Source organism: Crocodylus porosus, unplaced genomic scaffold, assembly GCF_001723895.1.
Source record: "Crocodylus porosus isolate Cpor-Errol unplaced genomic scaffold, CroPor_comp1, whole genome shotgun sequence".
Lineage (NCBI taxonomy): Eukaryota > Metazoa > Chordata > Crocodylia > Crocodylidae > Crocodylus > Crocodylus porosus.
Genome location: NW_017728947.1, coordinates 11,595,424 through 11,611,712, shown reverse-complemented (window position 1 = coordinate 11,611,712; position 16,289 = coordinate 11,595,424). Strand labels below are relative to the sequence as shown.

Below are 16,289 nucleotides of genomic sequence, written 5' to 3'. Positions count from 1 at the left end.
CATCCCAGGGCCACCACTGCCACCATTCAACTGCCGCCAGTAGGGATGCTGACAAGGGGCTTTTGGATGCCGCTGCCAGGGCTGCCATCACCCTCCTGGGCCTCCAGCCCTGTTACCTCTGGTCCTACCAGCCCAGCCAGGACTAGTGATTGCACATCCAGCACACCTGGGATGATGAGCAGTGGCTGGTCGGCTTCTGCATGACCCAGATCTAGACAAGCCAGTATGGTGGAGCACCAGTGGGGTGCTCACCACTTTAGGGATATCACAGGCTCTGGGAGAGCCTGTTTTTGGGAGCAGCAGGGAAAAGCCTTCCCTGCTAAATATGGTAAGGGGGAAAGTGGGTATCAGAGCACCTTAAGTGCTCTGCCACTTTAAGACTTGGATCAGGGAGCAGGCAGGTGTGGCTCAGCACTGACATGTGGCCATTTTAAGTCCCATGCCAGCAGGGCTGGGAGCAGCAGCTTGCTGACAGACACCAAGGAAACAACATTTCCCGGAGGGGCTGCTGCTCTGAGAACAGTCCGGAGGTAAGGGCAAGGCTGTGGGGAAGGAGGAGGCCTCTTTGGTCCTGGGTATGACCTAAAATTTCACCCTGCCAGGATAGGGAGGCCTGGTGATCTTGCCTGTGGCAGGGCAGGGCCAGCAAATGCCAAGACTGAGGACCTTCCTGGTGTAAGGTGGGTTGGGGTGCCTAAGCCCCTGCTACCACTCCTACCCCTCAGTTGGTTACATGGGTAACATTGGAGGGAGTAGTAAGGCCAGGGATGTTCGTAGGGGACACCTGAGCCCATTGTGGGTGGAAGACCCCAGAGGGGAGTAGTTGAGGCCAGGTAAGCTTTGAGAAGCACCTGAGCCTGAAGGGGGGAAGACCCTGTAAGAGGAGCAGTTGAGATGCTGGGGAGGGGGAGCAAGTTGTGGGCCAGGCACATCAATGAGCAGCACCTGAGTCTTCAGGGGTGTTCAGCCCTAGGTCCCAGAGTACAAGGCGGAGTTGAGAGTGGCAGTTGTGGAGCCCTGTGAGTGAGGGGCATGAGTTGGGGCCCTGTGGGCAGAGGCTTGAGTTGAGGCCCTGCTAGCACTGGGCCCTGAGTTAGGTTCAGGTCAGCCTTTGGATGCCTGAGGCTGCAGGTAGGCCAGAAGCCAAAGGGAAGGTGGCAGAGGATGGGCTGCAAGGAGAACAGGGGGCGAGACATCATCCCCTTTATGGAGAGCAGCTGGGGGAGTTACCTGATTATGAGACCGGGGCAGATTCTTCCCCTTACATCACACAGTGCCCCCTCCCTGTCCAACACTCAGAGCCTCCCACACCCTCTCTGACACTTGGAGCCCCCCTCCCTCCACTCCCAACAAACGGAGCCCCTCTACGACCCTCCCCATCCTCCAACAATACAAAACCATTTTCCCATAGTGGAGAGCTATGGGCTGGAGGCACCTAGGGGGCAGAGCCTTGGGACAGGAGCTCAGCACTCCAGCCTCTGGGCCTTCCTCCTCAGGTGTGGACACTGCAATGAGCGCAGTAGGTGGGGGGCTTACCCAGGGGTGAAGGCCGCTGCCAGTCCCACAGTGCGAGTGGCTCCCCCTCTGCCAGGTGCTGTCCATGGCCGGCAGTGTGCATTCCTGGCCGCACTGCTGGCAGCTCTGGCTCTGCACCTGTGTGGAGCCATGACGAGTGGCAGGCCTGGGCTCGGGGGGGAGGGAGGCTGGGTGGTGGTGGACCTGGGGTGGGGGCTGAGCCAGGGGCCCCTGGTGGCTGGAGGCATTGTAGGACCTCTTCCCAGGTCCAGACAGCATCTGTTGCTTGGTGGTGAGTGGCTGCCAGGGAGCATGTGGGGCTAGGGTTGGCAGCTGGGCAGCCGACAACATGAAGGCAACTGCCAGGGCCAGAACGGTGATCATCAACTGTGGCCTGTGCTGCCTGGCCCAGGATGGTATTCTGCTCCTGCAGCACCTGGATCTTGCCCTGATACTGCCAGTTCACCTGCTCCTGTTCCTCCTCATTCTAGTCCCGCACCACTTCATGCCAGACCTGTTCATCCTTGTGGGCTATGCCCTCCATCCAACAGGCCCCTGCATCCTCTGCATGCCCCTCTGAGACCACTATCAGCCACTCAAGAAGGATGGTATAGTTCATTGTGCAACTGGTGGAACCTGCACATCTGCAGCACCCTAGCTGTTCATGCCAGCGACCCTGAGGCCACATCCCCACTGCCAAGTGTGGCCTTTTCCCTGTGTCCAGCTGCAGGACCTGCAGAGCCATGAGACAGAAGCTTTTTGTGAGAGTTTGCAACATTTCAGAGAGAAAATGCTCTGTACCAGGGGCTGTGTGCTGTCTGGCCTCAGATTGGGGGCAGGCATCTATGGGTGACCAGGGACCATGGTAAGTGGCTGGGTAGGCCCAGGCCCAGGCAGGCACTGGCTGGGCCCCCCCAACCTCACTTAATGCCATGGGGCTGGCAGGCTGCTGGCTGCAGGCAGCCTGCCTCCCTCACCCCATTTCCAGATGGGAACAGGCCAGGCTCTTGGCAACACCTGCTGCCATGGCTCCAGACCCTGCTGACCCCCCCACCCCTTCCGCTTGCGGGCCAGCTGTTCTGCTGCATTGCTTTACTGTTGCCCAGCCCGTGGCACCTGAGCTCAGGTGGCATAGGGCTCCCGGACAACTGGGATGAGGAGCTGGCTGTGCCCCCACCCTACCCACTTGGGGCCTATCTAGGGAGGTGCCATGGGGCTATCCCCCCACTGTGCTGCCACTGAATCCTGAGCATGCCCCTATTGTATGTGTCCTGCAAGGTGCACAATGAGCTGTTTGTGGGGATTGAGGGGTGGTGTGGCTGATCCTCATGGTACCCTGGGTGCACCTGCGTTCTTGGTATGGGATTATGAGCTACGGCAGCACAGAGGGCAAGCCTGGCCTGCCCTGCAACCTCCACCCCTGCCTGGAAGGCTACTTGTGACTGCACTACATAGCTCTGCTCCCTGCTGCCAAGGAAGGCAATGCCATGGCATCAATGCATTCCTCAGTGTGTGAGAGGCCCATGCCTGCCTCGGTGCAGGGGCACAGGCTATTCAGTAAAGTTCTGAATTGAGTCCTGCCTCTGTGCATGCTCTGGTAGGGAATCTGGGGTGAGGGGAGTGTGGCCAGGCCAGGTGGGAAGGGGAGCAGGGGCAGGGGGCCCTCTTCCTAGTGCAGGGCTTACCATGTGGCTAGGGCTGGTGTGGTTGGCAACTCAGCATGGTTCTGCCTAGCGGTGATGGCGTGCAGCTGCGGTTGGTGTTCTCGGACTGTGGGGCATAGCAGCTGGGGAGTTGGGTGGAATGGGCCACTGGGCTCCTGAGGTGCCCTCCCCTGGTGATGTGTCACCTGGGGTGCCAGGCTGGGGCAGGGGCTCAGGCAGGCCACCCATACTAGTGTATACTGCACAGCTGTGGCCTGGGTCTCAGGGTGCAAGAATAGCCATAGTTGCCACATAAAGGGCATGGTCTTGAGGGCACAGCTGGACTGATGATTGTGGTTGGTCATAGTGACCCATTGTGCCCGCAAGGCCTTGACCTTTATGTGGCACTGCTGCACTGACTGGTTGTGCCCTTGTTCCCTCATCCAGCCTGACAGTGCCTCATAAATATGCACATTGGAGTGCCCACCCTGCCCAAACTTGTGTTGCACCTCTGCCTTGCTCCCCAGCACCATGAGGTTGCCAATCTCCTCTTTGGTTCAGCTGGGGCCTGAGGTGGAGGGCACGGGTGTCGGCATATCCATGGATGGGGAGGAGGCCATGATGGGTCCCACACTGGCTCTCTGGGCTCCTGCACAGCTGTCCCTGAGCTGCCACCAGTGCCCAGCTCTGGACCATGGCACAAGACAGTCTGCTACACTGCAGAGGCAATGCCCCACAACAACGGTGGATGCAGGGCAGGCTGCTGGGGGTGTGTTGCAGGCAGATGGTGCTGGCCCTGCTGCCCAGAGGCTGCCTGCAGGTGGCCTTGGGGACTGGCAGGCCTATCCAGAGGCTGCAGCAGCCTGAAGCACCCTGCTGGCTTGGACGGCACTGTTCTGGTAGCCAAGCAGTAGTGTGCTGCCAGGTAGCAGTGCTGGGGTGCTGGCAGGTAGGCACAGCTAAGGTGTGGCCTGCAGTGACCTCAGGATCCACGTCTGTGTGCCTCAGGGCTAAAAATGCTTGCAGTCTTTTAAAGCCTGCAGACAGGGACTGCCATAGGAGTAACCTAGCCCTGAGCTAGGAGAGGCTCCTAGTCTGCAGCCCCCTAGTGGCTTGGAACACCCAGGAGCAAACTTGCTCCAGGGTTGAATATACATGTGCACTACTGTGCAGTAACTAATCCATGTTAAATTTGCTACTTGTAATTGCAAGTAGCAAATTTAAATAGGATTAAGGGTTTTTACTATGCAGGAAGTGTGCATACATGTAGCTGTGCCTGCTTACTGTTCAGTAAAATATGCTAATGCGCATTACTGTGTCTCATATAGATGTGCCCAGCATGTTACAGATCATAATTATTATTCATTACTCACATTTACGGTAATACCTAGAGTCTCCAAGTGAAATCTAGATCCATTTCGGTAAACCTTGTAAAAGTACAGAGAGTCAGCAATTTCCTGAAGGGCACACAACAAGTCTGTGGTAGAGCTTGGAACTCAGCCCTAAGTCTTCTGAATTCTTGTCTTAGTTCCTTTAACCAGAAGATCATCCTTTCTCTGTTAAAAATTGTCAAACTTCTATAGCAGTTGTTATTACTTTCTGTTTTAACAGGATGTCAGTGTCTGATATCTCATGAATGTCTGTTTGTGGTGGGTTTTGGTACCACAATAATAACAATACTTATTTGTTGTGAAGAAAGGACAAGACGGAAGAGCGACTACACCACAATAGTATCCAGTTCATTTTCTGAGAAATGATTACACATGATTACTGTGGGGATGGAAAAACTGGTTTTGGCAAAATAAGATCTTGAAATGTATCTTTCATCCACACAGAAATCAAAATCTTTGTTTGTGTTAAGATAATTTTCTTGAAGTCTTCCATAAATCCAGGCTCTGGGATACTTCATCTTCTTCTTTTCTCTTGAGTCTAATCTTATATCTTTTCTTCATGGATCCTGCCCCTCTTCAGTTTTCTAGTACCTTTCCTCATTCCTAAGTTTTACTGTTGACTACTGCTCACTTGCTTTCCATGTGTTTCAGTTACCCAAGCATGTGCATAGCTTGCTGATGGACCTAGTTCTCTGGGAGTACACATACATGTGCAATTAACAGGGAGTGATAAATTCCGGCCCATATCATGCTGGAGTTTATTGCTCCCAGGCACTGTGTTTGAATGTGCACCCAGGACTGCAGCATGTTGAGCTGGGTTGAAGCAGCCCTGGCTGCCAGGGGGCCCAGGAGGTCATCATGCCAGCCTGGAGCTGCTCTGACTCAACATGCTGATGAGGGGCTGGCTGGGGAATGAGGGTACTCCAGTGGGGGGCTATCTGGCAGGCAGTCCCCACATTGAAGCACGCTTGTGCCCCAGCCAGCCCCATCAGTGTCTACACATGCATTGCTATGTATTAAAGAACTCGGCCATAGGATAGTACTTGTATTTACAAGCACTAACCTGCAGCAGAATTAATTAGTTTCCTGCGGCCTAATTGGTGTGCACGTGTTGATGTTGAGACTGTACTGTGGAGATAATCATGTAGAGGTACCCTGGGTTAGCTAAGTCACTTGAGCCTCAGAACGAAAAGCTTGCCTTTCATTAGGAAGCCTGGAACCTGAAATGTGATGCTTCCTTAGTAATCGATTTGAGATGTAATGAAAATGGATAAATGGATTGCATTTGTAGCTGCAGAATTTAATTCACATTCCCATATTTTCTTCATCTGCCCACAGAACTGTCTTCACTTTATGATTATTTTTTGACAATGCTAATAATGATTTAAGGGGCTCATAAACCTGGAGAGATGTAAAATATTTTCCAGTGTGTATTTTATTTTATTGTTTGAAATATTTTCCAGTCACACCTTTTCCTTTTTTAGCTGGATTTTTTAAATTACTATTGCTACAACCCAAGTCTGGAAATTCTGATGATGATTCTTTATCTGATTTCCATATGTATGGCATGTTTAATTAAATTTTGTGTTTACAAAATGGTGAAAGTCAAGAGCTTAAGCATATGTCCCATTTGAGGTTATATTTTTCAGCACCTAGTTTATAAGTACCCATCAACATGACTTCTCTGTGTGCATTTAAAATCTGACTGTTTGTGTTGTGATGGTAGTTCATTTGAATAAATTACTAAAAGAACATTCATTATCTTTTATTTTTTATAAAAGTACAAACAATTAAGTACAGCACAATAATTAAGTTATTAATTTTACTTTGCTTTTCTCCTATAGGAAGGAGGTGTTGTTGCTCTGTTTAAGATCTGTCGCCAGGATTGTTTCAGGACCATTTATCCCCAGACACTCAGAACCTTGGCATCTATATGCTGTGTAGAAGAAGGTATTCACCAGCTAGAAAAGGTATTATTACTTCAATTCTTTTTACATACAGTAATTGTTCTACAAGAATAGTGGAGCTCATCATTAATCTCATCTAGTAGATGAGAATATTTGGATTCACTGTGTTTGAAAACTTGCTCTGTACTCCTCTCAGATTTCCCACAGTGAGTACATTTTCAGTGTTTACAATATTATTTCAGACAATAACATTATCCTATTCAGTTGTCTGTACAAACAATCTCTTTAAGTGGAAATCATTTTTATAAAGGAAATAGAGTTAGTAATGAATGTATCAAGGAACTAGTGGAGTAATTATTTCTGGACTTGTTAAAGTTTTTGTTTAGAATTTCCAGTACTCCAAGCAATCAAAACCCTTGAAATGTGGAAAGGTTTATACCTGTTTGAACCCTTTATCTGACATCCCTGCAATACAGCTGTCCATGGTAATGAGATGACATGTAAAGGGGTATAATTGCATAAGTACTGAGATAGATGTAATAGCTGAACATTAGAAAAGGTTTCCACCCATCAGCAATAAGTCTTGCAGAAGACAATTTTAACACTAATAGCTAACGTCAAAACATTATCCCATGAAATTATTTAGACTGCTTATACTTTATTCTGCCCCCAGTTCCACAATACACTTCTATATTTAGGAAAATGAGCACTTCTACTGGTTACTAAATCATGATCTCATCCTTTTCTATTTCATAAAACAGTCGTCTTCTACCATTGAATAATGTACCTCTTCAAGTTAATGATAAATGATTTTGTTGCTACTTTACATTGACATGTCTTGTAATTTACTGTCCCGAATTCAAGCAAATGTGACTGTACTTCTTCAGGAAAAATCCTATAGTTAATGAAGATAACTTCTCCACTTGTTTTTTGGAATAGGTATTGGTTCAGATGGACATAAGAAGAAGTCTAGTGGGTTCCTTAGTTTTGTCTGTAAGAATCATAGGAAAAAATAATTAGAGATGGAAAAGACCTTTTAGATAATGTTTTCATTCCCAGGCAAGGTCTAGATATAGTTTGTTGGTACCGGACATCAAACTCATTGTAAGTTTAAGAAACAGTAGTAGCCTTTGTGTCTATTTGTGTATAGACTGATTTAATGCAAGAAAGGGGCAGGTCAGGGAAGGTTGGACAAAATCAACTCTATGTTGGTACTTGAATGATTGTTAACCAAGATCCTCACCACTGGCTTCATTAGTTTATTTGTCCACTGTGTCTTTAATTCCTTAATCTGCATTTGATGAAAGGTGCATCTTGTCCCTTAAGGGCTAGTACTGGAGCTGAGAAAGCTAGTCTTTGACCAGTTGACTAAACAACTGGGGCTGGACTTGATGAGGCGGCTGGACTCGATGATTTCCCAAGGTCCCTTCCAGCCATAATGTCTATGAAAACTAAGGAGCAGCTGATGTGGTCTCTGGCAGAAGCAATTCTTTCCTGAAGAAAAGGAAGACAGTTACAAAGAGTGAGGGAACTAAAAAAAAAAAAATGTGGTTAGAGAGTAGAAGTAATGAATATTTAGGCAGGTATGATTCAGTTAACTTTTTCTGATAACGAAAAAAACAGGGCAGTTCAGAAAAAAAAGGCTTAATTCAGTGATATTTGTGGTTATACGGGTATGAAAACCTTTGACTGGGTAAGCCAGTCTGGATTTTGGAGCTTTTTGTAAAGGCTCCATTGTCAAGAAAGTTCCTGTCAGTCTTGAGACACCTCCTTGATGGCATGCATAGTTAGATGGAGTTGCAGACACTCTGGAGGGTAGGGCTAAGATCCAGAATGACCTGGATAGACTGGGAAAGATGGTTCACAATCTATCAGATAAGATTCATCAAGGACAAGTACAAAGTTCTGCACCTGGGACAGAAAAATTGCATGCACAATTACAGACTAGGGAATGACTGGCTAGGCTGCATGACTGCAGTGAAGGACCTTGGGGTTACAGTATACCATAAGCTGAATATGAGCCAACACCGTGCTCTTGTTGCATATTGGGTTGCACCATACTGGGTTGTATTAACAGGAGTATCACTAGCAAATCAAGGGAAATGATTTTTCTGCTTTTTCAGCACTGGCAAGGCATCACCTGGAGTACTGTCTCCAGTTTTGGGCCCCACACTTCAAGAAAGATGTGGACAGTTTGGAAAAAGTCCAGTGCAGAGTGACAAAAAAGATTAGGGTCCTAGGAGGCAAGACTTATGAGGAAAGCCCCAAAGAACTTTACAGTAAACTAACTAGAGTTTACAACTAAATAACTAGGGTTATTTAGCTTGGAGAAAAGAAGACTGAGGCAGGATTTAATAATGGTCTTCAAATACTTGAAGGGTGATTATAGAGGGGATGGAGAAGGGCTTTTCTGTGTCCATGTGGGGACGGGAGTAGGAGTAATGGATTCAAACTGCAGCTTGGGAAATTTAGGTTGGAGCCAAGGAGGAACTTTCTGACTATGCGGGTGGTCAGGCTTTGGAACAAGCTATCTAGAAAAATTGTGGAACCTCCATCCTTGGAAGTTTTCAAGAACAGGTTAGACACTTAGCTGGGATGGTTTATTTAGAAATGATCCTACCTTGAGCAGGGGGCTGGATTAGATGGCCTCATGAGGTCCCTTCCAGCACTACTTACCTATGATCTGATGGCAGAGTACAGGGAGATGGAGTCCTAAATGGAGATGCATCATAGGGTTGATCCTTTCTGTTTTATTCTCTAGGCAACCTCAGATGTTATGGTGGGGATTGAGATTTGCTTCTAAGTTGCCATAGGATGGCTTAACCTGTCCAGACTACATTGGGTCTATACAGGGAACTCCTTTATGCTATTCACTGTGTCTTGGTAGTCCAATCCAGGGAAGGTCTTCAGCTGTTGGTAGAAATAGTCTAGCAACTGTTTCACAACTTCTGCAACAAGCTGTATACTAAACATCAGTTTAAGGCAAAACCAAGGTTATAGGTCAGAGAGCCCTGGGAAGATAATAGAGTATCCCTTACGTATGTATTGATAGAACTGAATGCCAGATTGTTCATGAGATTACCTTCCTTGGAAACAATTTGAACAGTCAGGCTGGCATTGGTTGGTGGCCATAACCTCTTGCATCCAGAAAACAATTTTGGCCTTTGGCAAGTTCATGAAGTGAATGTGGAGTCATATAGAAGACATGTCTGTCAGCTGAAGAAGTTTTATCAGTGGCATCTTTGTGCCTTATGTTGGATGAGATAACATTATAAGCTGACTGGTGATGAACCCCAAGAACATACTTCAAGAATTTGATTGAGTATAACTGGCTAACTTATACTTTTGAGCTCTCATCCATAAAAATTCAGTGGAGGTGAGGGAAAGTATAGGCTTTTATGAACAATAGTGATGTATCTTTGAGGACAAAAACCAGCAAGGTGAAGGATGCATCATCATCGCTGGCAGACTGGCTTATGTTAAGTGGCACTGAATCTTGTGAAAGGAGGTGTTTATCACGCAGAGGCCTATGCTGTTATCTGCCTGACCACCAATTCAGACATTGCACTATACCTCTGTCAACCTGGATCCAAGGATGATGATGAAATCTGGTTATAGTTGAAGAAGTGTAGAAAACTATAAAAGAGAAAAAATAATGCTGAATGCACCTGCACATCAGCCAAAATGTAGAGAGTAGTCATTTAGCATGCCAGGAGAGGTTCAATTAAATAAATTCCTTTTAATATATATTTCATCCTGTTTGAAGTTTTCTGCTATTATTGAGGATTTATATGTTTTGTGGATTTCGTGACTTGTTCTTGAGGAGATATGTTTCATATATCAGGAGGAGGAGGGAGGCCATGAGTTGTGGCAGAGATGAGAACAGGGGCCAAAGAGTGCCTTTGAAACCTCCAGTTGTATAATGTGATAGGCAGAGGGCACAGCATTAGCAATGGCTTCAAAGAGCGAAAAACAAAGAGCAGAGACTGAATGTGCCCTGCAGGATCATGCATGATACATGGTACACTACTTCCTGTATCACGCTGTAACATACGTTCCACAGAGTACTGGCCCAGCCTTTGCAGTCCCTGTAGTAAAGGGAGTAGTAGGGCCACGGCCAATGACATATGCTGCTCTCTTTGAAATGTCCCAACAGGTGTATCTCTTTTTGGCTTGCCATTTTGAGAAAGTAAACAATACTCTTCTTGTACCTTTGTACCTGTCATGTATCACACTGCTTTCAAGGTGGACCTCTGCCTTTGGATTCCCCAAGAAGCAGCCTTATTCAGTGTCCCTCTCCTAAAGGATCACCCTTGAAGTAAGCCCTGGTGTGGCTTCTTCAAAGGGGAAGCCTCTGGCTCAAGACCCTGGCTTCTTTTTGTCCTTGTATTCCATGGCGATATGTAGCATCTCCGTCTCAGAGACCTCCTTCTTTGGTCAGCTCGCGGGAATGGGGGTGTTTTCCTCTTCAAAGTGTATGCATATGTGTGGGGAGTGGGGGTTAGAGTGCTGACATCCCAAACAGCACAGCAGACAGGCAACTGCACTCTAAACAAACAGTCTGTATTGTGCCACTCAGTTTGCACAGTTTCCTTTGTCCTTCCTTGGACTTCACTCTGTCCACCTTGGGAGTACTCTCTTCTCTCTGCTCTGTCCGCCCTGGGGCTGTCCTTTTTTCCACAGCTCTCTTGGGTCCTCTCTTTCTCCTCAGACCCAGTCAGCCACACTTGCAACAACACAGTTACAAAACTATAGTATTAACCTGGGGACAACACTCACCCCAAATGTTCCCCACCAGAATTGCAGACTACAAATCAGGCTAAGTGGTCACAACCTCCCCCTTGAATACCCATGCAGGAGCAGTCAGAGTTTGAACCAAAGGAGTATGTCCAAAGTATATCATTTTGGATGTCAGGGCATCACCAGATTTTAGAGTACTAGGTTGGCAGGCATGAATCTGTTGACATCTTTTGATTCTGTATGCTTCAAAAAAGCATACAAAACTTTTGTGATTTTGAAAAAAAGGGTTGAATGATGTTAGTATATTTTAATGTAGAAATTATTCTAGAACATCTTGGCTGGTCCTTGTTGTCTCAGTACCTGTGGTGTGATGTTTATATTTAATTTGCTCCACTGTGAATCATCAGTTTGGTACAGGATTTAACATGGGGAGTAAACTAGAACAACTTCAATACACTTTGGTACTGTACTGTACTTTTAATGGCAAGAACCATTAAAACTGACAATATTTGGGTCCCAAAACATTTTAGATTATCTAATTCCAGACAAAATAGGCACATTTCTCAATTAGGTTTCAAAGCCATTAAAACTTATAAAAATGCATTTAAAAGAGAAAGGCAATAACTGTTGGATCTAATGGAACATTTAGTAGGGAGCTGAACAGAACAGGGAGTGGCATGCTCATTGAAATAATTATAGTGCTTAATTACCGGAGACATTAGAAATGCTTTCTTTTATTTCCTCAAGACTATCAAATCTTGTGAATTTAGTATTAGAACAAAAGTATCCTAAGTGAAGTAAATGTGGTTATAGTAAGAAAACAAGCAAGGCAATGAGGCGATATTTACCGGGAATAGATTTTACTCTGGAGGGGTTTTGAGGTATTTGAACACTGAAGTTGCATGAATATATTTGTAAAGAAATTCTGTGTGAGCAAACTTATAATGGACTTACACCACTTTCTCTAATTGTTTATCTGGATTCTCATCTGCATTTCCTTGAAGTACAGGTCCAAGCTAAGAAAACTGCATTTAAAAACTAAATCTGTAGAATAATACCTGTTTTGAAAAAGGGTGCCACTTCCCTCATATTTTGTTTTTAATTAATTGTTATAATGTGCAGTCCTATGTTGTACATTAGGCACATACACCATGATAGTTTATCCAACTTCGTGAACACCTACTCTCTGCACAACGCAGTTAGTTTTCTCTCTCTTCTCTCCTCCCAGTTATTGGAGCACTATTTGTTTTTCATGTCAGGAGAAAGTGAGCAAGGTTGGTTCAAGCCATAGATTCTCTTTTAGCTGAACCCAGCTGAATATAATACTTTGCAGAATCAGTGTGTTCTGAAGCCAGTTTGGAGGTGAGCATAGGTACACTAAAGACTTCCAGAGTAAAACTGTGCGGCAGTCTCCTTGTACAGACTTTCAATTACAGTGCTATGGGCACTAATCAATATTAGATTGGTCCGGCTTTTCACAAAGGAAGTTGTGTATCTGTCGAATGAGGGAATTACAATATGCAAATGAATGCACATGAGGGTTGTTAAGCCTCCAAGAAACTACCTGATACAGTAAAAGGGGAGGGTACCTAAGCTTTCACCAGCCCAGGCTAATGATGAATCCATCCAGGGCTGGCAAATTGGCACAAAGGCCACAGACACTAATCAAGAGTTCAAACAGTGTGGTGTATTATTAACAAAACTAATCAACTATATACAACAAGCACAACAAACAATGAATGCAGCCCATACCCTAAACCCCAATATATACCACACACCCAAGCCCTTGGAGATCTTGGCCTCCCAGTCCATCACTCCCTCTCTATCACAGTGGGTTATGGCACTGAAAAGTAGGCCATCTCTTCATTAAGGTTCAAGAGTTCAGCCCTTGTAGAAACCTCTGGGCCTGAACCCTACTGAAGCAATTCAAAACAGGGAACAATTCTGGGCACGTGTCCCTTACATATTGTAGAAAGGATCTTTGGGAATTATTTGGATTTTATGTCTGATGCTTGATTGGGATTGACTACTTCTGTGTAACCATCAAATATAATGTAATTCCTGGATAACGGTCCATACTTTAACAGTTTACTGGGCACTCCAGAATTTGGGGGAAATTCCAGAAGTTCGTGAATGGAGGCACCATACCACTAAAAACAAAGGCAGTGAATGGAATTTGTGGGAAATGGGGAGAAAGGCTAAATCTAATTTACGTCACTGTTTATGTATATAGAATTGCTTGTAAATGCAGGCTTACCTCAGACCTTTTTTTTAATGTTATATGTCTAAAAAGCAGAGGTCTAATGACAAACCTTGGTAAGCAGGAGGTGGATTTTGGACATGAACGTATTGGACAGTGGCTACATAGAAAATATCCAGGACACATGGATCACTCACAAGACCATTTTAAAATTCAGAGGACAGTGATGTGGGTTGTCTAATCCTTGTATACACCGAACTGTAGAGTCAGGCTAGAAAGGACTAACAATTATTGCACTCTAAAATAATTAATACCTGTGTAGCATGAAACATTAAATAGCACATTAATAACTGGCAACTCTGCTTGGATCTCAAAGCAGGGCAACTGCAACAAAACTAAGTGATCTTTACAAACCATTCATTCAAACAGCTGCCCAAATATTAACATTGACTAGTGTATATTTGTTTAAAACATTTAAAATAGCCTGTGGAGCCAGACACCTGGAATCTACTTATGAAAAGGGAAGTGTTTCCAGAAAGAGGCTGCTGACAGCACTTGCTATGATAATTAATAAAACCTTTGCGCAAATGACAAAGCTTTTAATGGTGCACTCTGTGTAAAATCGCTCAGATCAGGATTGCAAATTGTCACGAGTCCCTCAATTAAAGCACATTATATCAATGATTTATAGCTCAAAAGGGAAGTTTAAAGAAGTTTTACAAGAAGAGTTAGTAGAGAAACTTTAAAAGACAGGAAAACTTCATGTTTAATATTCTGTATGGAATTTGTCCTGCAAACTTTTCAGGACGTGCGTAAGTTTATACACAGTAGTCATATTTGTAGGATCAGGATGTTGTTCAATAGATTTAAAGAACACAGAAGAGCTTGTAGCAGTGGTCACCTTCTAGGTGGGAGGACTGTGAAATGTTTGTTACAGAACCTGAAACTGCAAAAATTGTATTTTTTGAGTGAAGCTGAGCTAACTTTTCAACTTTGAAAGTGGATTAAACTTGGCCATTTTGATTGAATTTAGTTTGAGTTATAGATTTTTTATATCAAATGCAGGTAGTTTGACCCTGGTGAAGAAGGGCATCTCATAAATCCTTGCCAGTTAATACCACTGAGGTTCACGTGGATGGGATGCAAGGCAGAAATTAGCATTCATTTAAAAAGCGTGGTGAAGAAACAGTTTTGCACCTAAAGTTAATGGATGTTTTTGGTGTGTAGAACTAGGCCAGTGATGAGAAAATATACTTGTGTTTTACTTCTTGATTTTATATTAGTCTCTGTAGTGCTTACTAGAAATATTTGTGAAAATGGAGATCAAAGATTAAGATTATTATATTATATTATATATTATTAAGGATTATATAATCCTTAATTGCACAATACATTTAGATGGGCCACATGTACAAAGGAATTATCACAAGATGTCCATCCAGCTATAAAAAGAGTCAACCAGCTACAAAGGTAGTGCTTGAAAATGTGTAACAACTTGATAGCTTGTTTCTATCCAGTTTTAGTTTGAAGGTGTAGTAGGGCCCTAAACTGCTATCATCATTTGTTAAAATGCCAACAAAAGGCTAACTCAACACATGGCCCAATTACCGTGGGCACTTATGTGGCTCCCTTCACCATAGACTTTGAGTGTTCTACAACAGTAGTTTCAAATTCACCCAGCTTCCTGAAGCTGGATCTGGACCCGGGGCTCCTTGTAGGCAGGGCAGTGGCAGTGGAAGGACGTCAGGGAGCCATGGAGGTTAATGCAGCTGTTGCTCACTCCCTGATGCTGACACCGGCTCCCAGTACCTTGGATTTTGATGGTGGGCCCCGCCCCTGAATTCCTGGCCTCTTCTGGTGCTCCATGGGCCAAATGACATGGCTTCTCAGGGTGGAACCAACCCATAGGCCCTACGCTTGACATCCCTGCTTTACAGTCTTCAATGTATGCATTCTTAAAACTTCCCCATAATTGTATGGAATTACTGTCTACTCTGGATTAGTGTCTATTAATAATTTTAGTTTTCTTAGGGCACATCTATAAGTCACTGTATGGCATCATTGCTATGGCGCAGTGATTTACTACTTCCTTTTGGAAGTACTAAAGCACGGTGCAGTATGGGTGGTTACTGTGCTGTGCATGCAGTGTACAAGTAGATTTTACCATTACAGCGACATAGCAGTGTGCTATACCCAGAAAGTGTGCCACTATGGCGATGTAGCTGGCAATCACATGTAGACACACATGATTGCTATGCCACTGTAGCGTTCTATACGGCAGCATAGCACTGTAGGGTGGCATGTAGACACACCCTTTATATCTAAATATTCCACCTTCATTAAAGGGTTGGAATATCTGGGAACTATGTAGAAAAATTAGGTGCTGTACTAACTTAAAGCCTGCCCTTTTACATATAGAGAACTTGAACAGTACTACTGTGAGAAGGAACCAGCTATTGAGTGGTCAGATTTCTAAGGACACCTTCAATTTTGTCTGCTCTTTTGAAAAGGGAAGGATAATATACAGAATTATCATAGGCAGTAAAAGGATGATGTTATCATGACAAATGTGTATTAGCTTTTTACACTGCTATAACCAATTAGTAAATCTCATAAAGTTCAAAGGTTTGCTTCAGATCATCAGATCATCTGTTAGTTGCAGATGTTTATTTGCACCTCTTAAATCTGTTAAAATTAGAGTGAAAATCTATAGAAAAGGAGCTTTCTGGGTCGTCCCCCCCCCCGATAGGAGATAAGAATCACTGATATGATTTTTTTATTTTCACTTCTATTTCATCTCCCTATTTTATCAGAATAGGGTGTTCCTGAAGGGTGATAAAAGCTGATATATTTTTAATCTAAAAACTTAAGAGCTTGGCAGCAATTAATTTTT

At 44.7% G+C, this 16,289-nt stretch overlaps 1 protein-coding gene across 2 annotated transcripts in view; it reads left to right on the top strand.

Annotated features, from left to right (window-relative positions):
- Nucleotides 1-16,289, top strand: part of INSC (inscuteable homolog (Drosophila)) — a 272,831-nt gene that overhangs the window by 174,748 nt on the left and 81,794 nt on the right. For both annotated transcript variants that reach the window (XM_019552259.1, XM_019552260.1), the window contains exon 7: nt 6,394-6,519. In XM_019552259.1, coding sequence (XP_019407804.1) covers nt 6,394-6,519 — 126 coding nt within the window. The remainder of the gene's footprint in view (nt 1-6,393; nt 6,520-16,289) is intronic.